General features: G+C 41.6%; 1 protein-coding gene across 2 annotated transcripts in view; it reads right to left on the bottom strand.

Moving 5' to 3' along the window:
- WNT7B (Wnt family member 7B) overlaps positions 1-24,578 on the bottom strand; it is a 102,172-nt gene that overhangs the window by 22,656 nt on the left and 54,938 nt on the right. For both annotated transcript variants that reach the window (XM_072145303.1, XM_072145301.1), the window contains exon 2: positions 5,068-5,294. In XM_072145303.1, coding sequence (XP_072001404.1) covers positions 5,068-5,294 — 227 coding nt within the window. The remainder of the gene's footprint in view (positions 1-5,067; positions 5,295-24,578) is intronic.

The following is a 24,578-nucleotide window of genomic DNA, read 5'->3' as shown; positions in this document are numbered from 1 at the left end:
AGGGTTTACCCCAATTTCCTTGTGTCTATAAATGTGTGTAGTCAGGTATCTCCCAACGAAATACTTTGACTTTGTACCCTTTTTCGAAATTACATCATCACTTAAAATACTTAACCCAACTGACCACGGAATGGTCGTAATATTGCTCGCCTGATCCACCCTGCATGCCATAGCCATGCCTATCAGCCAACCATCATCTTTGCAGTGAGGTTCTTAGGCTTCTTGTAGCAACCAGTCTAGTTTTAAGTTGGACGTACACATACGGTAGCTGTTGGGTACTAAATATATTTACATGTTGGGTTCTATCATAGTATTTATCCATCGTTATAGGTATGGACACCTTCAGGTTGCTCGACAGAACTTAACAGGACCTAAGCAATATCTTACAAAGTGTTGTGAAATTAAATTAAGCTGAAGGTCCTCTAGGTACGGCTTGTGTATCGTATCATACAGTGGTTGTCTCGAAATATCAAAGAAGTCACCTTTCATTGCTGAATCCCTCAGCATCACCACCAGCTTTACTGTCATCCATTCCCGAGGATATGCGTTATTACCTGGACACACCTAACTACATCATACATCATTCACAAACTCCCCGACAACACAAGAGGAATGAAGACGTATCCATTCATGCCTTCAAAAGCTAATAAGGAATTCTTTGATGGTGATTGTGTAAAGGAAACTATGACCAGTGTGGTCATCCTCGTAAAAGCTCATCAAGAGCAGAAGAAGACAACCTACACTACATTTCATCTAGCTGATCTTTATTTCTTCTTCTATTCCAGGAGGCCCACAATTTTCTTTGCATAGAGGCCCAGAAAACGTAAGCCTTTGTGGCCTTACAAGAAACCCATCAACCTCATTGGGGGTCATTTACTAAGGGCCCAAATCTCTCTTTTCCGTTTGCGCTGAATTGCTCTGGGCTTTTGATGCACACGATTGGATTGTGGCGCATTGGCACCGGCATGCATGCAATGGAAATCGGGGAAATGGAAAACCCGACGGTTTCGGAAAAACCGCTGTATTTTTTTTTAAAAAATGTGTCGCTTGACACGCGCTTACCTGCACCCAGGATAGGATGGTGAACTCCGGCGGACTTCAGCACAGCAGTGACACCTGGTGGACATCGGGCGCACGAGCTTAATGAATCCCAGCCGGACCCGAATCCTCGACGGAGAACGCGCCGCTGGATCGCGATAGGACTGGGTAAGTAAATGTGCCCCATTATTGTCTCAATCACTACTCCCCCCCCCCTTATTCCTAACAGAATGCATTCCCCCATCATGACCAGGATGACCAATTTACGTAGGACTGGCTTGTCTGCCCAGTATCCAGAACTTATAAGTCACCCAACGAAGAGATGTCTGGCTAAAACTTTCCCTCTCGACTGCTATCTGTATTGTTAGGCCAGCTTAAAGTGGACCTTGTACATCTCTACTGATGCTAGTTCTTTGCACCCTTCTGTGATGTATTGTAACCATCTAAATGATGTATTGTAAGAGGGTTGAGCAGAGGTGGAACATTAATGAATATTTATAAGCAGCCATTTTGATGGACACTCACAGATGAAATAAAAAAACATCTACCACCAGGATGAAGGATTATAAAGCAAGCAGAGTTACATACTGGGGTGTGCCCCCTCTAACAGGATCTGCTCTTCTTTTAACTTCTTATGCCCTTGTTTTTAAGAAAAAAACGGGATTTTAATATTATGCAAATGAGCCTAAGGGTCTCCGTGTTCCATAGGTTTTAATGGAGTTTGGATAATTTTTAAAGACTTTTTTTCCTCAAAAACAAGGGCATAAGAAGCTAAAAGAAGAGCAGATCCTGCTAGAGGGGGCACACCCCAGTATGTCAGTGTGCTTGGTTTATAATCTTTGATCCTGGTGGTAGATTTCCTTCAAGGAATTTCTTAATTTAAGTTAACAGAAGAAAATAACCAGAATATGTAAAGTATACAAATACAGTACAAAATCTCCCAAAAAGTAGCTACCCAAATTTAACAAATTATATCAATATCCTTTTGCTTCTCCTTCGTAAACAAGGATGCTATGTGGCCGCCCAGAAGGTGAAAGAGTTTTGTGTTTGGGGGTCACAGGATTGTAAAGTGAACAGTAACTTTAACCAACACCAGCTTAGCATTGAGTGAGCGGGACAGACGCAAGGTCACCTGATGTTCTAGTGATAGATAATTGTGGAAAACACGTCAAAGACAGGTATAGAATGATATGCAAGAAGTGGGCAGGAGAGAAGAGGACAACATCTGAAGTAAGTTTCTCAATTGGCAATCTGGTGATGACTCTTCCTCTTTTTGGGGGAAGGAGGATGTTTCTCTTTAATAGTCTTGGTCTGTGGGTCATAGTTCTTTGTCAGTCAAGAAAGATTGCTTTGCTGTAGAGAGAGATATTTTGTTTTGGATCTAGTATTTGGGCAGCAGATCGAAAATACCAAAAATAAACATCTCAATATAAGCCAACAATTATGGCGGCTTCCTCTAAGGCCACCAGTTTTGGAGATTTCCATAGACATCAGCATTACTTCTAATGGTAAAGTTAGACATCTCAGAAGTCAATGAAGTGGTATCTTACTTCATTGATGGTAGATGTTACCGTCTACCAAGCCATAAACATCTTTCAACTTGGGATTGAATTGAGTGTCATTTCTCCATTATTTTAACAATTAATAAAGTTGAGCAAATTAGTTCAATTCATTTTAAACCTGATTGTCTAGAATTCAATTCTAAAGTCTCTAGAATAAATTTGGTTGAAAATTAAAAGTGAACGTTTATTGCTCGAAAACGCGGTGGAGGTCAACCACCAACAAGTTCTTCAACACCAAGACCACATGTCAACAAGGACAAGACCAGGGAAAATTTTGTTTGGCCAAGTCCCAGGATGATGGCTAAAGAATCAGGATCCAATAGCACTGGTTGTGGCCAGGGACCTTGAAGGGATGAAGTCTATAACTTCTTGGAGTTCACCTTCATAGACTAGGAAAAGGTAAAGGTCCATGGCTCCAGGTAGTTGAATTGGGACCTAAAACTGTTAGCTGTGTTTGGTTACCTTAGAAGAGTAGGAAGATGACCACCCATAGTTCTCCAGTTGTAACCTCCATGGAGCAGGGTAAAGTGGATGACCTCCCAGAGCTCTTCTTTTGCACTATCGAGGGAAAGTCCATGACCCATATACTTCTGGTCATGACCAGTTACCTCAAAGGTGTAAGAGAATGGATTCCCATAGTTCCATTGAACTTTTGTTAGGTCACGATCCAAAACAGTAATCCCTTGTCTACGCCCTAAAGGTAAATTCTCACTTTTTTCATGAGGATTTTCATACGGAAATCCATGGAAAACACCCTAATAATGGACATTTATATACACTATAGGATTATCCTCATGAAAACTTTATGGCTATCCCTACGGGAACACTTCTAGTTGTTATGGTTCATGCACTTTGGCTCTGTTGTGGAGCTGATGTTTTGGGTCAGGAAACATGGTGGCATAGACAATTTTTTTGACGTTTCTTAAGGTAGAAGATCAGGGCTAGGGCTGACCGTCTAAACTCAAAGGGTCATGAACTGAACTTAATCCGACATTGCTACTTGACATTTCTGTGGAAAACTTTACATAAACATCCAAATAGATACATTCCTTAGCCATAGGCATCATCGCTGCTTGTACGGATAAGTAACTTCTCTTTATATATCCTAAGGCCTGAGCTGTCAGCAGGACACATTCCCAAGCACCATAAAAGGAACACGTTTCCTGGAGCATTCCCTCTTTTCCTTTGATGGGCTTTGGAGCCCAATGGAGGTCTAGGGGCTATTTTTTTTAGCTTCACCTTAAATACATATAAACTGACATTGTTGTCTCTGTTTCTCTTCCTGAAGATTATTTAAAGCTGAACATGTTGACCCCGAGAAAGTACCTTAAAAATCGTATATATATCCCTTAATTTAAAATGAATATTTTTGAAATTTTTTCTTTCCGTTCTACAGTAATTTCCAGAAGCACGACAACTAGAAATACAGCCATATTCAATCTTAGAACTGCACATTATCTAAAAGTTTACTATCAAGCTCTTCAGGGTCTCAAACTGGTCTTCTAGTAGCCCTCTTCTAGGTTTAGAACTGAAGCTCGTCCTGTTCAGATTGGTTACTCTATATAATCATAAGTAAAGATGAGCGAATCTGATCTCCACTCTCAGGTTGGGGTAAGGCCGCATGACCTGGATCACCGGATTGGAGGGTGCTCCCTGTCCAATCATAGCTATGGCTAGTTGCTAGGGGTGTCAATTTGCCGAATTGGCTGTTCAGCTGTCAATTCGGCAATATGTCTTGGTCGCGTGGCCGAACCCCTAACGCAAACATCGGGTCTGCTCATCTCTAAACATAATCTTACTATAAAGTCAGTACATAAATTAACTGTTTCAATAAGAGGGATGTACATGGAAAAGAGTAAACCTATGATGGTGGCAGGCTTTGCTACACAAGGTGGAAGGGATTTAGGTGGACCTTTAGGCCAATGCATAGGGAGCCTTCAAAATCACTATGGGAAAAGAGTAACTTGAAATGGAGGCCTAAAAGCTGCACTGACTGTTGTGTACACCCTGAAACTACAAGCCATTAACTTTATTTCAAAAATTTGTACAAAAAAATATGAAACTACCCTTCAGCAGATCTACTTATCTGCCACCAAGCAACACAGCTAAAAGGGTTCTCCGACAGATGAAACGTTTTTAGAAGGGACCCAATGGATACGCACTAACCCCATACCCATTGGTCTCATCATCCCCTTGACACACACAGGAAACAACAACTCAGCCAAAGTTTGGTGACAGTGATCCTTCCCCCCCAGCCATTGATTGGCTGAGTGGTCACTTCCTGGGTGATGCATTAATAACAGGAAGTGGGACCGGGGGGCACCTGAATAAAAAAATAGTGGGTAATCGTTGTGACAAGGAAAAATGTACATCGAATTACTCAACACAACACAATAGAGAAAAAACACTTCATCCGGGGTGAAAAATCTTTGACTTATCATTGCCTATAATGAGAAAAATTGCTTACCTACTCGTAGCTCTTGTCCAAAGACCGTCCTCTCTCCAAGTGCCGAGCAATTCCATCTGGAGTAGCGGAACTGATACTGACATTCATTGATCCCCATCTGTGCGCCTTCTCCGATAACTATAATGGCATCCGGGCGGCTCTCGCAGATGGCTCTTTGCCGAGGCGCCAACCCTGGAATCTTGTTGCAGATTATATTTGCTCCCAAAGCCACCACAGATGACAAAGCTCTAGAAAGGAATAAAATGAGCTATCAGAGGTGAAAGGGAAGGTTAGGTTGGTGGCATGCAATGGGTGGTGGACTGGAAATCTGCGATGGTGGCCTTGTTGGTTATCATTCTTCTCCAAATATGTCTAAAAATGTGCATTTAGCATCCAATACACAACTATATTACAGGCCTAAAGCAGATGAATCTCTAAGGCCCCATAGCCAGTTGTGGTATTGGTAGGTAAATCCAGGCCCACTTTCATGTAACATTGGTGGAGACACCACCAATTGTAGACACTCCATTAGTCTGGATTGAAAGCTACTCTTCTCAATGTCCTTTCTTCTTACATTTGTGTAATTGGAGGATTCAAAGGCCCGTCCCGGGAATGGCCCAACCTTTATGTGAACACCTTTATTTGAGTGGTTTGTACATGAACTGTATCTCTTATAGGTTGATTTTCTGGAATTGTCATTAAAAATATTGAACAAGTCTAGCAAATTTAGGATTTTTTGCAACAATGGTGTTATCATTGGGTGAGAGAGGAAAATTGCTACCAGGCTTCCGAAAAAAATTAAAGGGTACTAGAATGCAACCCCGACATGATGAAAGAATCGAGCCTACTCCTGCACATCAGATCAGTCATTTGGTCATGCTCAGATCATTGCCAATCACTGAGCATTTTGTGGAGTAATCAGGACTCACTGCCAGTCACTTTGGGTGGGAGGGGTAATCAGGACTCTCACAGTCAATCACTTTGTGTGGGTGGGGTAGTCAGGACTAAGACTGCCAATCACTATGTGTGGGCGAGTAATCAGGACTCTCACTGTCAGTCACTGTGTGTGGGTGGGGTAATCAGGACTCTCACTGCCAGTTACTGTTTGTGGGCAGGGTAATCAGGACTCTCACTGCCAATCACTGAGTGTGGGAGGAGTAATCAGGACTCTCACTGCCAATCACTCTGTGTGGGCGGGGTAATCAGGACTCTCACTGCCAATCACTGTGTGTCGGTGGGGTAATCAGGACTCTTATAGCCAATCACTGTGTGTGGGCAGAGTATTCAGGACTTTCAATGCCAATTACTGTGTGTGGGCGGAGTAATCAAGACTCTTGCTGTCAATCACCGTTTGTGGATGAAGTAATCAGGACTCTCGCTGCCAATCACTGTGTGTGGGCAGAGTAATCTGGACTCTCACTACCAATTACTGTGTGTGGGCAGAGTAATCTGGACTCTCACTACCAATTACTGTGTGTGGGCAGAGTAATCAGGACTCTCACTGACATTTCCCCAATGTGAATGGCAAGGGATATTCTAGTAATAGAACTTCTATTCCCTAGGAAAAAGCATCACTTAATGATCTACCATCCATGAACTGTCTAGAATTAATAAAACATCTCTCCATTTTGGCAAAAAGCAGCACCACACTCATCCTCAGGGTGTGTTAGGAATTGCATTACAGCCCTAGTGTTAATGAAGCTGCAATACCAACTATCAACACATGTGGCGCTGTTTCTGATTAGAGATTTTTTTTTATATCCCATTAAGGCATATGGCATATATAACTAATGCTTGACGTGATCCCCTTGTCCCGTGTAACCCATCATCTGCTGTGACCTGGAAGCGATTGTTTCTTCATTGGAAATTTTTTATGTTTTTATAGCATTTTGTTTCTTTACTTTGCGGATAAGGATTACAATCCTGTCTTGGTGGCATTTTAAGGTTTTTATGTATGGGGGGGAATGGGGAGGGGGCAGCCATTTTGTTCTCTGCATTAAGTGCTCTGTCTGGTGCTGAAGAAACAAGAAATATTTACAGTGTAAGGGCCTCGCCGAGCGTGTTGTGACAACACAAAATCTCAGAAGGAGCTTAATCCTCATGTCCTTAAAAGCCACTTACAGTGGAGCTTGGCGGGCCAGGGGGATGGCACCATCATGGGAATGCGACGCCTAGATTACTTCTAATATACCAAAAAAATTCAATGGACAACTCAAGATCAGAAGTATGAAGGCCTCAACTTAAGATGTGTAGGACAACCTCTTAGAAATATAAAAATGGGGTGTAATAATATGAACATACACCTACAATTTATAATACTGACCCATAGTGCATCGATAATGATCAAGCCAAACTGTCCACACAACACTGCAATGTATCATCCTAATTAGTCTCCATACAGAGATCACATAATAGTGCAATGAGGCGACAATACCTTATTATATAATTAAGACGAATTGTCACAAAGTGTATTACTGCAGCCCTCTCACTGTCAATCACTGTGTGTGGGCGGGGTAATCAGGACTCTTACTGTCAATCACTGTGTGTGGATGGAGTAATCAGGACTCTCACTGTCAATCACTGTGTGTGGGCGGGGGAATCAGGACTCTTACTGTCAATCACTGTGTGTGGGTGGAGTAATCAGGACACTCACTGTCAATCAATGTATGTGGGTGGAGTAATCAGGACTCTCACTGTCAATCACTATGTGTAGGCGGAGTAATCAGGACTCTCACTGCTAATTACTATGTGTAGGCGGAGTAACCAGGACTCTCACTGCCAATAACTGTGTGTGGGCGGAGTAACCAGACTCTCACTGTCAATCACTGTGTGTGGGTGGGGTAATCAGGACTCACTGTCAATCACTGTGTGGGAGGGGTAATCAGGACTCTCACTGCCAATAACTGTGTGTGGGTGGAGTAATCAGGACTCTCACTGTCAATCATTGTGTGTGGACGGGGTAATCAACTCTACTCTACTTTTTACTCACAAATCCTCCCATAAATTCTATATAACCATATATCACACTGCTCAGCTTCTCTCCCTCTTTAATATTCTCGCCAACTTAAACAACCAGCACATGACTTGCTGTTTCCACAGTCAATCAGAATTTTGATATTGTACGATAGTAACTGAGAAGAACCTGAAGCACATTCTGACTATGCATGTTGATGCATAGTATATATATATATATATATATATATATTTTTTTTTTTTTTTTTGTCATATGAACTATGCATCAACATATATATATATATATATACTTGAAGAACAATGTATACCATGTATCACATGGACAATGGTGGGTTGTGTGCAGATCTATAATACCACCATATAAATGGCCCCAAACTGTGGAATGTGGCCAACTGGAGCTCCACCTTGGAGTTTTCCCTTAAATTTCCTGCTCCTGTCATGAAAACACTGACAATCAGCAAATCCAGCCCTTTCTTTACCGAGTATGGAATGATTTTTGAACGTGGAAAGAGATAGAACTGTATCAACACTGCTCGCACGTCTACCTGAGAACTCGGGAATTTCCACCTACAAATAGTTCAGACATTAAAAACACAAGGTTAAAGGGGGAATCTTATGATTGACTGGAGGTATTACACTGTAAAAATAACAATACCATTGAAATAACTTCCATATGACAACCAAGTTTAGTGTCTCAACCACCAAGATACACAATGAGGCCGCAGACAATGTAGCATCAGATTAGTGCCGAGCACTTCTCTCCGCTCTTGAATGTCTACGACTAGATTCCGTGATAAAACCTAATAGCTGACTGAAGTTAAGCTGCCCAGTACAGTCATAACAATCCCCACCACATAGGATACCGCCGTGTTTAAGGTAACAAAGCCCCATCATAAGCATCGATGATCTCCTCCTCATGGCCAGACATCACTCTCACACCATCAGTAATTCTTGTCGATGAATCATGGAGTCACACAATGATTCACTGCTGATATGGTCTCAGTATTCCAGGATGAACACATTTCCTATCTATCTTGACGTTCTCCAACATAACCCAATTTTTAATTTTCCCCGTCCTATTGCACCACCCTGTCAATGGCTCGTCACTTCCTACTCAGCCATTGATAGAACCTTCAAATTGTCCTTCAGACCACACATTCACGACACCATAATCTTCTACTCAATCCATCTAAAACTTCTTCTGAATCCACTTTTACCCCAAAACTGCTAGAATGTGCCCTCATCATCTCCCGCTTAGATAACTTCAATGTCCCTCTGAAGATGGACACTATGGGGCAGATTTATCAAGCTGTCTGAAAGTCAGAATATTTCTAGTTTCTCATGGCAACCAATCACAGCTCAGCTTTCATTTTACCAGTGCTCATGAATATTTTAAAGGGGAGCTGTGATTGGTTGCCATGTTATTCTGACTTTCAGACTGCTTGATAAATCTGCCCCTATAGGTTTCAGATGGTCGTTTTCTGGAGTGATTCATTCCTGATTTGGTCTTTCAGGATGAAAACACCCTCTTATTCCCCATCAAACCATATTCATCATCGTTAGAAAACTCTACTATTCTGAGTACAAGACCCTAAAAGGGTCACCCATATTATATTTACCCTGATAAACATTGTGTAACACTGAAGGAACAGGCAATACCAACTATCGATGTTGGGACTGAGGCCATGTAGGCCATGTAGTCATTTTTGTCTACAAGCTTCCTTCATCATGACCACAGACATAGCATCAGTTGGATAATTGACATCCCCTTTTGTAGTTTATATATAAGTCACTCATTTTCATAGGTAATCAAGTAATGCACTTAATAATCTCTCTTTTCGGAGACAGTTCAGCTTAGCTCCTCAGGGGCGGGGCTATGAATTAGTTAATTATTTCTGTGATTCCTAGTGCTATCCAGTACCACCCCTTTACATAATATTTGACATCCCCTCTAAAAATAATGCATGGAATGGAGAAAATAGGTGTACCAGTAGTCCTGACGACGCCCCTGGTTCACTGAGATGTTCTTGATGGTAGTCGATCAGGTCAGAACCAGAGACATCTTCTGGCGGATGGAAAGGACTTTGCAGTCAGTACTGTCTGCACATACCCTCCATCTTAACCACGCCCTTAGCACACCCCCTCCAATCACCGTTATGGGTTTGGTTATGATGGAGTGGGTGTACATACAGTAATAATGAGTATGTCCCCCTCCAACTGGTAGCAGAACACGGGACATCACAGGAAGTCCCAAGTCCTGGTTCTGGTGGATCACAGCGGCTTTACACAAACTTTACCAAGATAAGTACTATATAGGGTCTTGTACTTACCCTAGTAAAGTTTTGTAATATTGGGCAACCCCTTTAACTCCCCTTTATCCCTCACCATCTCACATTTAGATGAATGAATCATCTTACTTCATCAGCTCCCCCGTTAGAAGGTGGCCTTTCGGGCGGTTTCTGGTGGCCATTTCCTGATGAATGTATCTTCATGGTTGGTCTGTGAAGTTTGTAAACGATCTTGTCAATTAATTTCGACTATAACAACTAACCAGTCTATGCCATACGTGCTGGCCTGGTCTGAGCTTTCTTTAATTGGAAATCTATTGTCAGACATCGACAACAACAACCAATAAAGACCTAAAAACTCCAACATGGCAAGTCGACAGATATCCATCAAATGAAATGATTCACTTCTGAATTTGTCTCTATCATCATTTTTAGGCAATCCACTTACCTTGCCTCCCTTCCAATCCATCCTCATCCCCTCCATAGAATACATCTCTGCCCCAAATGTGTAATACCACCACATATGTAACCTCAGGTTCTTAAAAGACCTTGTTTGTCCTACACTTGTCTGATTCTCACATTGCTTCCAAGATTTCTCTAGTGCTTCCCCCATATTCTGGAATTCGCTTCCTCAACATCAGACTCCCCCACATCCAAACTTTGAAAACCAACCAAAAATACATTCTTCAGGAAAGCCTACAACCTACGATAGCCCCGATTCCTATGAAGCTTTCACCCTAATCTACCATCGCTTTTCTTCATAGATAGAAAGCTGTTAGGGCCACAGTCTCCTGTACCAGGCTGTGAAACAGTACTATATCTTTATATTCCTCTGTGGCCCTTCATTCAGCTTATTATTTCGGGCCCCAAAGTTAAATTAAATATTGATACCTAAATCCTAAATATTGGCCATCAGGGTGTAAAAGGAGCCTTTAAACAGAACTTCCTGTAAACCACCTGAGAAGTCCTATAAAAATAGATGGTCCCCCATTCTTTTGATTGTGCGGTTTCCCACCTGTTGGACCACCCACAATCAAACTTTTATCAACTATTTTGTGGACAGGGGATACATATCTTTAAGAAAAAAACTCTGGCAAAAACTCCAGAATTTTGCCCCCTGACTTGCAGATCAGTGGGGTACCCACAGTTGGGCTCTATAAATGGGATCCCTTGTTTCTGATATAATCGGAATACACCTTTAAGGGAAGTCTACCAGCTCCAAAATCACTTCTTAGGTAATCGAGTAATGCACTTAATAATCTTTCTTTTTGGAGAAAAGTTCTGCTTAGCTCCTCAGGGGCGGGGCTATCAATTAGTGCACTCATTTTCATATTTATGTGATTCCTAGTGCTATCCAGTACCTTCCCTTTACATAATAATTGACATCCCCTCTAAAAATAATGCATAGAATGGAGAAAATAGGTGTACCAGTAGTCCTGGCCACGCCCCTGGTTCACTGAGAAGCTCATTTACATAAATATAAATTTTGAATTTTCTCTAGAATGACAGATCTCAGCGAAAAAAAGAAAGCTCTGTCTGTAAAGCTAATAATGCGCCCTACACACTGTTTTGTTTTCTTGTGGGGTGATTTGGGAAGAAGGACACTCCCTTTAAATCTAGAGCTTCGCTTTGCATAACCGATCCTGCTTTCAGCGACAGTAAATTCCCCCTTCTCGTCGCCCTGCATATCTGATAAAGTTCCCATCACAGACCGGAGGGTTATGTCTCAAGAATCTACATTCCTTCATCCGCGTAATAAGCGTAAACAACATTGCAACATTTCCATCATTTATCCCGAGAGACGATTGTGTAGTAGTTTTTTACGCAATATTTACTCAGCTTGAACACATGGTAAATAATGCAGAAATACGGCCTGAGAATTCCGGAGACGGCCATTCTTCCTCCGTGACTAATTCCCAGCACTTCTGTATCACCGGGGCGAGCCGGCCTTCCAGCCCACTGACTGAGAAAGTGCCTAATGTGCAAGCAATACAATATCTGCCCCACACCACCGACCTCGGCTTACGTATCCTATAGCCACCAAGCTCCTAAAATATTTACAGGTGCTCTGGCTGGGGCCGGGCTCACACATTTTACCAGCCGTATCCTCTTGCAGAATTTTTTTTTTCTTTAAAGAAACAGTAAGTTGATCGAGGAGAACAATAAAGTTTTCTATTTTTGAGCATTTTTAAAATTCTTTTTATAGATATAATTTAGCCCCCAGGATGAAGGATTGTAAACCAAGCACACTTACCAAACTCGTGTGTCTCTTCTAGCAGGATCCTCTCAGTTGTCTTTAGCTTTTATCATTTTTGGCCAATTTTGATGCACAGTATTATAAACCACGCCCCTTTGGTTATGACATATCCTGTATCCTGCAGTTCTAGAAACCTGTATTCAAGGCGTTATCGAGTCTGAGCCGGTACCTGAATCCCAGTCCGAATTGAAACCCGGTATCCAGCCTGAGGTCATCTATTAAATCCCAATCTGACCCGGAACCTCTATCTGATCTTGTTCTGATGCGGAACCTGAAATCCTGTATCTGACCTGTTCCAGAACCCTGACCTGGTATCCTGAACCTGATTCGGAACCCTATATCCTCACCTAATCCGTTAACCCTGAACCCCAACCAGATCAGGAACCCTGTATCTTGACCTGGAGTCCTGTATCCAGACCTAATCTTGTATCTAGACCAGATCTGGAACCCTGTATCTTGACCTGGAGTCCTGTATCCAGACCTAATCTTGTATCTAGACCAGATCTGGAACCCTGTATCTTGACCTGGAGTCCTGTATGCTGTCCTAATCTTGTATCCATACCTGGTCCCGAATCCTGTATCCTTACCTGATCCGAACACTGTATCCTGACCTGGTATCCTGTATCCTGAGCCTGATTTGGAACCCTGTAACCTCACCTGATCCGTTAACCCTGAACCCCAACCAGATCTGGAACCCTGTATCTTGACCTGGAGTCCTGTATCCTGACCTAATCTTATATCCAGATCTGATCCTGAATCCTGTATCCTGACCTGATATTCTGTATCCAGAACCTGATCTGGAACACTATATGCAGATCTGATCTGGAACACTATATGCAGATCTGATCTGGTAATCCTGAACCCCAACTGGATCTGGAACCCCAAACCTGTACTGTAAACCCTGTTTCAGCACCTGAACCCTGTTCCTGTTCTTGTACCCCAATTCTATGCCTGAATAAATATTTATCTGAACCCTGACAATAAAATTGTACTCCAGTCCCAAATTGCTTGACTTGTCATATCACGAAATCATGGATTGAAAAAAACGGGTGGATCCAACAAGAATAACTGGTGCAGCAGGTAGCTTTGACCCCTTATTTGGGGACACAACACGTTCTGGCTCCATATTTGAGCCTTCGTAATAGAGATTAATGGAGCAGAACGGTCATGCGTGGCTCCATTAGTCTGAAGGACCGACGAGGATTCGCACTGAGATATCCTGTAGATAGGGCCTAACTTTTGTTTGTGGGAAAACCCCTTTAAGAATGTGGGTTATGTAAACCTAGCCCGTACGGGGCTGGGTCAGAGATGGCCATGGGTTGGACCTATTGTAAATGGCCAAATTTTGGTATAGTAGCAAAACACCCACAAAAAGAAAGATTTTCTAGATCTCCACTTCTCCGAAACTTCTTTGTACCACCATTTTATTTCTTATGGGACAACACTTAGCCTCATCCTAATGCATTGACACCATATTTTGGACCCATGTGGTCTACTCAACATCTACCAAAGTATCAAAACCCATTGGGGCTCATTTATAAGGGTCCAAATTGCGCACTTTCGTCGGGTTTCCCGACGATTTCTGATTTGCGCCAGATGGCCCCGGGATTTTGGCGCATCGGCGCCAGCTTTCACACAACAGAAATCGGAGGGCGTGGCCGTTGGTCAACCTGATGGATTCGTAAAAACCGCGGAATTTAAAAAAGAATTTGTGTCGCAAGATCAGCACTCACATGCACCGGGAAGAAGCAGGTGAACTCCGGCGGAACTCGGCACAGCAGCGACACCTGGTGGATATCGGGCGCACGGACCTTAGTGAATCCCGGCAGACCCGAATCCGCGTCAGAGAACGCGCCGCTGGATCGCGACTGGACCGGGTAAATAAATGTGCTCCAATGTAATCAGTGTTTTTTATTAGGGTGTGTTGTGTGAGTCAACAATGAAGATATTCCATAGAGATATCCTACACACACCGCCAGCCAAAAACCTAAAAATAATCCTATAGTGCCACCATAAAAGGCTCCTATTGTGTAAAGTTGTTCCTTCTCGTTACTAGGTTAACAAGGCCTTGACTTGCTGAGTTCAATACGAGGACCTTTGACAGTCATTCTCCATTGTCGTCATGGTGGCCTCAACCTACTATCATGGGACAAGCATGTGATGGCCCCATTTGTCCAGACTTATCAGGATTTCACACAATCCAGAGCAATGTCATGCGAATGAGCAGGAAATGAGTATGAAATAAAGAGGACATAATGACAGCTACCCGGTCAACCTCCCAAGGATAAAAGACCCTACTCGTAATATGGTTGCTAGGACCACTCTGCCTGGGAAGGTCACAGGCATTCACCAGATCTGTTCACCCATTTGTAATGGACATTTTACAACCACCGTAGACCCTACACATGCCATGGGATTATGAGGTCAAGGGTTCAACCCAACATAAAGGCCAAGTTAGGCCAAAGTCACAAATCTCAGTAGTAGATGGAAGAGTCCATGAGTGATGACCTATCCCTTCCCCCCGCAACCTTGCAACCCCCAGAGAAATATGGGAATTCCCAAATTGTGGAATAACGGGAGACAATGTCCAACTGATTGTTGACCACCCCCAGCAATTAGCAATCTTTTCAGAGCCAATTTTTTAGTGGAATTTGCATGAGCTCAAGACGGCAACAATTTGGTGGACGTCTAATTTACGAGCTGAACCCTTTAGTGTTGACCTTGTGGTGTGTGGTATATGAGTAATAAAACCATAGAGTGTATCTAGGACGCTACCAACACAGCCCAAGAAGACCTTATAGGAAATGCTGAAATTGACTTTTTATCCAAAAAGGTTACTCAAAAAGAGGTCAAACCCAACTTAATGGACGCAACTTTTTGAACCGTGGTAAGATACAACCTGGAGCTCCTTACCAGATGTCAGTACAGGAAACTCATGACCATGACCTGCCTTAGTTTGGACTCTCTAAAGTTACTGATGGACTAGTGAGGGATGTGGATGGGCACCTAGAGGGCACCTATTTTTTATAGCACTTTCCTTACCCTGGGTAGAACTGTTGTATGCAACAAGTTGGTGAAGTCAATGTTTGTTAGCCCCCCCCCCCCTCCCCCTGGATCCAAACAGCTATACCAAAATTTCAGATAATTAAATAAAATCTACCATTAAAACCAAGTTCGGATAAACTATGGACTCTGTTTTTCATGGCCTCCTCCTTCTAAAAATCAACTTGTATAATTATGCTAATGAGTCTGAAGGGCTCTGGGGGATTAACCAGAGCTCCTCCGTATTGTAGCTTCACAGGCTTTTACTTAAATTAGAGGGAAAGAGGGAAAGGAGAAGTGCTAAGGGAGCAGATGGGGGGTGAGATATGCTCCTGCACAGTGTAACAGCCTCTGAAGCTAGAGCTCAGATGGGCTCTGGTATTGACCCCCAAAGCCCTTCAGGCTCATTAGCATAATATTTGAAGATGATTTTGAAGAATGAGGCCATGGATAACAAATATAAGAAGATTACCACTGTCACAGTGCCTGGATCTATGAGTAATGTCCCTGGTTTATCATGATAGATTGTGATTTCCTTTAAAAGACATCTACCACCAGGATAAAGGATTGTAAACCAAGCACACTGACATACTGGTGTGTGCCCCCTCTGGCAGGATCTGCCCCTTTTTTACCTACTTATGCCCTGGTTTTCAAGTAAAAAAGGCTTTGAGCCTTAGGGGCTCTGGGCTCCATTAACACCTGTGGAGCCTGGAGCTCCTTAGGCTCATTTGCATAATTTTAAAAGCCTTTTTTGTAAAAACCATGGAATAAGAAGCTAAAATAAGAGCAGATCCTGCCAGAGGGGAACACACCAGTATGTCAGTGTGCTTGGTTTACAATCCTTCATCCTGGTGGTAGATGTCCTTTAAAGGGGTATTCTCGTCTGGGCATTCACATCCAGATTAATTAATTTGCCATATATAAACATTTCTTCAATTAGATGTTATTAAAAAAATGTTCCTGTGTGAAGATAATTTCTCATAAGTGTAGTAATATGGTCCCTTAGAAACAAGACTGTGTCCCTAGATACGACCACGTCTGCTGAAGGGATTGAACAAATAAACAAAAAGTTTTTGTACATGAAATGTCCGGGAGTTACTGCGTGTTCCGCAGCCGTCCTGTAGTAATGATTGCTGAATCCTGGTGGTCAGGCAGTACTGAATAGCACATGTCTGGCCACTGCTCCTGGAGTGTGACGTGGTCGTAACCGAGGAAGCTATCTCGTTTCTAAGGGACAACATAGCTACGTTAATAAGAAATTTTTTTCACACAGGAACATTTTTTTTAATAACATCCAATTGAAGAAATGTTTATATATGGCAGATTAATTAAACTGAATGTGAATGCCCAGATGAGAATACCCCTTTAAGTATTTAGAGGCCAAGTGAATATAGTCTCATATGTTATGCAAGTCTCATTGTCAAGACTTTCTAGGTATTCTTAGATTTACATTGTGATATTTCTGCCCTTCACATGCCATATTTATAAGACAAACCACAACACTGACAAGTCCACTCCCTCCCGTTACGGCCCACTTCGATATACGGATGTCTAACACAGCAGGACTCAAAGTCCTTTCAAAATATTTGGAAAGGTGCGTCCAATTCTTGAACATCACAGAGACCATCTGTTCCAATCACGGTGATAAGATGTAAGATTCCCTACGATGAATGCTTCGAATTCACTCCATACCAGCGTTGCATCTAGATTACAAAATTGGCAAAGGCCAAAAGATTTGTCTTTAGTCAGTTGAGTTTTATTTTGTGATTGTTCACCACGATAATAATTTATTACTTCTGACATCACTTGAGATGACTCAGAAGTTAAAGGAACACGGTAGGTAAATTAGATTCATTGTATTTGGTCTATTCGGATCCTCAGGGGTGGAGCAAGGCACAATGAATACCAATGAGAGAATTCCTGTGTCAGGCCCCGCTCCTGAATATCTTGTATGAGGATTTATGACAGATTATCAGGTGTGTACTGTTTTAAAGATTGTGGGTTTCCCTACAAATAAATTTCCTACAAATTCGACAGAATAAAGGATAAGTTTCACTGACTACTGGGACCCCCACCTCCGTAAGGGTCCTTGATAACACCATGTGAATGGTGCGATGATGAACATGTAAGTCAATTATTTCTCTGACCGAGAACTGTGCACCCTTGGCTCCTGTTCCCATGATCACTAGGCTTCTCATCAGTTGGGCCCCAATGAGTAGAGACTCATCTCCTTTAAGAAACCTTATAATCCTTCATACAGCTCGCCAACTATATCGGAAAACTTGGATTCAATACGGTCACCCTCATGGGTTAGGGGCTTTATCGCCAGCTGGAGCCCACTACATGAGCCCAGAAGAAGAGGACTCAACAAGTCATATTTCGGGAGTCAACCAAAACAAGTATCTGGGGTGGGAAGGGATGGTTGATGCTAGGCCCAGAAAAGGAGTGATAGGCCAGTCCTAAGGTGATGGGGCGGTATAGGGCGCCTCCAATCCCTTAGGTAATCTGAGCTTCCTGGTTATCATCCTCTTCTCGTTTTTATTGACCCGGATTTACCACCCCACACAGGGTGACTACCAAGGGCAGATTAATACTGCCATGGGCCCTGGGTTGTATGGATAGTATATCCCCTACAAGTCTGGAAGTCACTTCCTACATCTGGTAATAGAATCAGCTTCTAGGTCAGTGGTGGCGAACCTATGGCACGGGTGCCAGAGGTGGCACTCAGAGCCCTCCATATGGGCACCCTTGCCATCACCCCAGGGTAGAGTTTGCCAAACAGGACTCAAGGCCTCTTGTACTCCCAGGCAGCCTAGGACCCTAGAAGGAAGCTACAATGATGACCCAAACCTCTTCTCCTTCTTTCTACTGTATTGGTGTCCTCAGGTGCCTATACAATTTAAACCTGTGACAGAGCAGGTAGTAATAAGTTACTGCTTAAATTGTCGCATTGACGCTTTGCAAAAAATATGTGGGTTTTGGTTGTAGTTTGGGCACTCTGTGTCTAAAAGGTTTGCCGTCACTGTTCTAGAGGAATGGAGGATGTGCCCCTTCTACTGCTTTCAGTCTGTGGTTTTAGGACCTTTGTAGGACCTTCAAAGGTCCTGAAATGGCTCTTGTATATATGTGTATTGAGAGAAAGAACAGATGTACAAGGATTTCATGGGTGAAGATCCTTCTCACTATAAAATTTGGTGGGTGGTTTGGTTGTCATCGGCCCCCTAAAAGGATTGGGCCCCAGACTACCACCAAAACCTCTTCTGATGACTTCTCCTACTAACAGCTGGGGAAACAATACTTTAACTTTCTCTTCACTAGTCACTTCTTTATCTGTTAGCCACCATGAAGTGTGAGCCGCGACCACTTGTTGGCTTCTGCCACCTGGTCCCTTAGGCCACCCCAAATTATTATTAGTAATTTTACACACCGTTTTATGTATCAGTACTTTTAATGGCCAATGTATGGCGGTATTATATTGCACAACACTTATATGGCATGATTATTACTGTGCACAATGTGGCAAATTTATATATATCAAAGAAAAGGGAAGAGTCTTAAGAGAATTGGATAGGACCCTATGACCACTGGTAAGGATGGCTGTGTTTTATGCAAATATTCATGGGGCCTCAGGACACAGGTGCACATACATAGAATACATACAAATCCAGGCAAGCGGTGCCCTGACCTGACCTGAACTAGCACCCCCCTCCCCATCCCATACTATAAAAGACTAGTTAAAAATGCTGATGACAGGTACAGCATATTAATCGCACTCAGGCTATCTAGTTTTAATTTAGATTTGAAGACAGATGTAGAGAGATATTAAAGGCGGATAAGCTGCGGGGCGCTCCAGAGGTGAGGATCAGCTATTCGGAAAGGTTAAATACAGATCAGTCTATCACTCGGCAGTGGAGTGCGGTATTATGGAGACATGGCGGTAGAATTTTATTCGGTCTAAAAGCTAAATAATACCGCGGTAATATACCGTACTTCTATTGTGGGTTAATATAACTAGTATAGGGATAAAGTACAATGATTTTGGCCCCACAGACCTGGGCCAAGTACAGATTGGGGGTTACAGAGCCCATATAATACCGCTATATAGTTTAGGATAGGATAATACAAATAAAGTTGCCAGATACTGTCAGAATATAAAATATCCAAATAATATGGACACAAACCATATATAACCGCTATATAGTTCACCGATAATGCTGCAATTCAGTTCCAATATAATAATGTCACATACTGTAGTAATGTGTAAACTAGTGTGAAATATCCAGATAATACAGAGACAGACAATATAATACCGCTATATACCGTAGTTCACAGATAATACTGCAATTCAGTTCCCATATAATATTGTCACGTAGCAATGAAATATCCAGATAATTCAGAGACGGACTATATAATACCGCTATATAGGTTGCAAATAATACTGTGAGATGATAATATGAAATATCCAAAATATAAAGACAGACTATATAATAGTACTATATAGTTTACAGATAATACTGTCAAATAGTAATTAACTAATATGAAATATCCAGATAACACAGAGACAGATTATATAATACCGCTATATGGGTTCTAAGTAATATTGTCAGATGATAATACTGTCAGTGATCAACTAATATGAACTATCCCAATAATACAAAGACAGACTATATACCGTAATACCGCTATATAGTGCACGGATAATACTGTCAAATAGCAATTAACTGATATAAAAAAAAAAACAGATAATACAAAGACAGACTATATAATACTGCTATATAGTTCACAGATAATACTGTCAAATAGCAATTACGGTAACTAATATGAAATATCCATATAATACAGAGACAGACTATGTAATACCGCTATATAGGTTATGAGTAATATTATCAGATGATAATACTGTCAGTGATCAACTAATATGAACTATCCCAATAATACAAAGACAGACTATATAATACCGCTATATAGTGCATGGATAATACTGTCAAATATCAATTAACTAATATAAAAAAAAACAGATAATACAAAGACAGACTATATAATACCGCTATATATTTCATATATAATATTGTCACGTAGTAATAAACTAACAGGAAATTTGCTAATAATATGGAGACAGAGCATATAAAACCGCCATATAGTTCACAGATAATGCTGTAAATGTCCCATGGTTATGAACTAGAAATAGAACTAGAAACAAGAAATATCCAATAATATGTAGACAGAAAATACAACACTGTTATATAGTTCATGGATAGTGCGGAAATCTTAAATAATACTGTCACCTAAAGATAATACATTTATATGAAGTATCCAAATAATACTAACTTATAGAGACAGACCATATAATACCGCAATGCTGCAATCCAGTTCCTAAAAAATAATGTTACGTAGTAATAAAGTAATATACAAAATTCTCATAAAACTATGTAATGGAAACAGACCACATACTGTAATACCGCTATATCATGTACAGATAATTGCCACAGTTGCCACACCGTAACCAGATAATACTATCAAATCAAAATAAATAAACTAGTATGAAATATCCAAATTGTTCTAGGGAGCCTGATAATACTGCTGTGAACTAATAACTGACTCCTAGATAATACCACCATATAGTGTTAAACACATTTGCAGTCCAATATACTACTTCCATATAGTTCCAACAGAATATTCCCCAATGATACTACCATACAGGGCTAAATGGCTGATTTTACTATGTAGACAAAAAGTTTTGTGGGCTGACCACGCCCCCTTCCATATGCCACACCTACGTATAGATGAGACACGCCTGCTTTTGTGATGTAGGCACTGTAAATGCCCCTTTATTAGGAGCATAAAGAAAAGGTTTGGTTGTAGTCCAACGCCCTCTGGAAAATTTTTCTCACTATCATTTTTTACCCAGCATCCCTTACTACGTCCACCTTAGTAACAATAAAACCGGTCATCCATTTCCATATTCCCTGTTACGACCCCAAAGCTTCCTGGAAAGCTCCAAAAGAGGCGACAAGTTTCGAATGTCTATAGATTCATGTCTATTGGGACATTTACAGGGGTTTCAGCTCTTCTCGTTTCGCAACGAGGACTCTTTCCGTTTGGCGAGGCGGGCCTCATCCGTAATTATTTTCAATTGTAACCCCGTAACTGCCAGCCCATCTTTGATGTTATTAAGCTCTTTGTAGAAATCATATATGCTAGACACACAATAAACACAATGGGACAACCCACATGAAAGGCCTCGTAAAAAAAACACAGACACCACGCGCAAATTACTGGCAAACGACACTTAACTTATTACTCCCCGCAAAGGAAGGATTAAGCCGGCTTTCCATAGGAAAAACATACACACACAAATTACGGCTATAAATTTTTTTTTCTTCTTGTCAAGACTTTCGTTCGACATCGGTGACATCATGGTTTTACTTTCGAGATGTGAACATCTTAAAGGTGCCGCATTCCAAAGCGATAACGTGGGATGGGAAACGAGAGGTCACGAAAAGCTACCTACACAGAGGTCCCTGTCAGAACCTAGGCCTAATCAGTGTAGTAGCTATATAATCAGCCCTTGAAACTGAGAGGGAGGCCAAAGGACGGGAAGGCCTATTCCCTCAACTGAGACTAGATAGCTAGATAGTCCCAATAGGTCATGTTTTGGTCCTGAAAGTACCGCAATTTGTGTGTTGCCACATGGTGCTTCCATGTGGGAACCTCCCCTAGAAGTAAGAGATGAAAACAGTACATTACAGTTTATTGTTACAGATTGTATATGAATCGTAGACCACCAAAACTTTTAAGGGTCCATTAAAATTGTAGACACACAGAGGTATAGTATAGGTCCGTCACAAGCTATGGGATCATGGACATATCATACCACAGGATATCTTGTATTGTCAAAAATAGGGGATGCCTAAACTGGTGGTGAAATTAAACATAGAAAATACAGGCCAATAAATTAGGTGGTGAAAAAAAATGAAGCCATACACATGAGGTAAATACTAATGTGAAACCTTCATTCGAGTAAAAAGAGCGGGAAAATCTCAGCTCCCGGACTCCTAAGCCTCTGAAACATCTTGCACAGTTTTATGCACTTTACGTTTTAGGCGTATCCCCAAAAAGGGATGTGTCAGGCATATACATTAGCTATACCGCCAAAATGGCGGTATATGGGGGTCATGTTACCTTAAGTGGGTTCCATAGGTCATTCACGGTAGTTTATTTAATTAAAATGGCCAAAATCTTACTGTATGTGCCCCATATTTTGTGTTTAAATAATCAATTAAACTTATAGGCCCCAAACCTACGACCAGTTTGGAATGATATTGTGCCCTCTAAATGATGCCTTGTTGTTGTGCATACCTTTCTCACATTAAAATCACCAAATACATCAATGTCCCCACATCTATACATTGTAGATATTCAACCCAATAACAATTAGATCAAAACATAAGCTCCTACATCTGAAGGATATGGTTTACCAGTATTTCTCAGTAGTGCAGTCTCAGGCTTCGGGCCTGTAAATTCAAACAGTCATATATTTAAGTGGAAGAAAGATAGAAAAATATGGTTTATGATTCACCAATTTATGCAAACAGGACTTTTTATTAAAAAAAGGTCTGATAAAAAACAGTTTTTCTCCAGCATGCCTCCAGGACTGCGGCCTACATGGCCCTACAAAGCCTAAACAACCATTCAAATACAATCAACATTTCCAAAACCTTTCATAGAAGTTACGTTCTCCTCAGAATACGATATGATACTCATCCTAATTTGTTTTAGTAGGTACATATCTTACACCCCCAACCAGCCCCTTTAACCTCCAACCCCTCCTGACAAAACATAGGAACAGCTAGAGATGACATCTTGATATGTGGCGTCCTGACACCATGGACTGTGAATGAGGAGACTTGTTTGTAGACCTCCATACTGGGATTTATGACCTAGAGATGAGCCTGGAAACCGGACATTGTGAGAAGCTACATTTTGTAGGGATTTGGTGTGACACTTTTTAGGGATTTGGCCGTTCAGAAATCTGGAGACAACTTTGTTGAAGCTCTTGTAATACTTGTCCCTAAATTTCCTAGAAACATACTTTTTCTTAGGTCTTCCCCTTTAAGAGTATGTTTTTTTTGTATCTGGTCTTGCCAGCTCTGTCACCCAGTTAACAATACGCTGTCACTGACTCCGGCCCAACAAATGCTTCACTACGGCTTCAAAGGATTTTCCACCCCCAGTACCATGTCAGCACAATCACATCCACGATAAACGGAGGTGACAGATGCGCTTGACATGTCTTGCTTGTTCTACAAGGCATGACCTGCTATGTTAAAGAGGGCGGGCAGCAGAAAGATCCACAATTTATTTCACTTATGGTACATTAGATAGATGCCCCAAAGAGGGGGTAAATCAGGGCTTAAAGGAAATCTACCACATGGATTCAGCATTGTATACTAAGCAATTGTACACACTGGTGTTTGTTCCCTGGAACAAGATCCGTTCTTCTTTTATCTTCTACTAGCCTAGCTTTTGAGAAAATCAGCTTTTAAAGTTATGCAAATGAGCCTCAGGGGCTCCTGTCTACATCACAGAAGTAAATTCTGGCTCTGTAATCTGCTAATTATGACGTCCCCGCTTCACTGGCTGGGGAGGTAGGTAACAGGCAGGGGCTTCTATGACCTAGACAGGAGCCCCTGAGGCTCATCCGCAGAATTTTAAAAGACGATTTTATCCAAAACAAGGTCATTAGAAGATAAAGAAAGAACACATCATTTGTCAGGGGACCTGTTTTAGCCAGTGATTGGCTGAATGAAAATCACCACCTATGTGTTTCGAGAGACCAGAAAGTGCATTGTAGGAGGGGCTTGACAAGAGTAGTCATCAAAATTTTGTTATCTTAGTGTCCCCATGTTCAGTGTATATAGGAATATCTCTATTTCCCTTCGAAAGCCCCATTAAAGGGGTCTGTTTTCTAG

This window comes from Engystomops pustulosus, chromosome 4 (genome assembly GCF_040894005.1).
Source record: "Engystomops pustulosus chromosome 4, aEngPut4.maternal, whole genome shotgun sequence".
Lineage (NCBI taxonomy): Eukaryota > Metazoa > Chordata > Amphibia > Anura > Leptodactylidae > Engystomops > Engystomops pustulosus.
The sequence above is the reverse complement of the archived record's forward strand: the minus strand, read 5'-3'. Positions and strand labels throughout refer to the sequence as shown.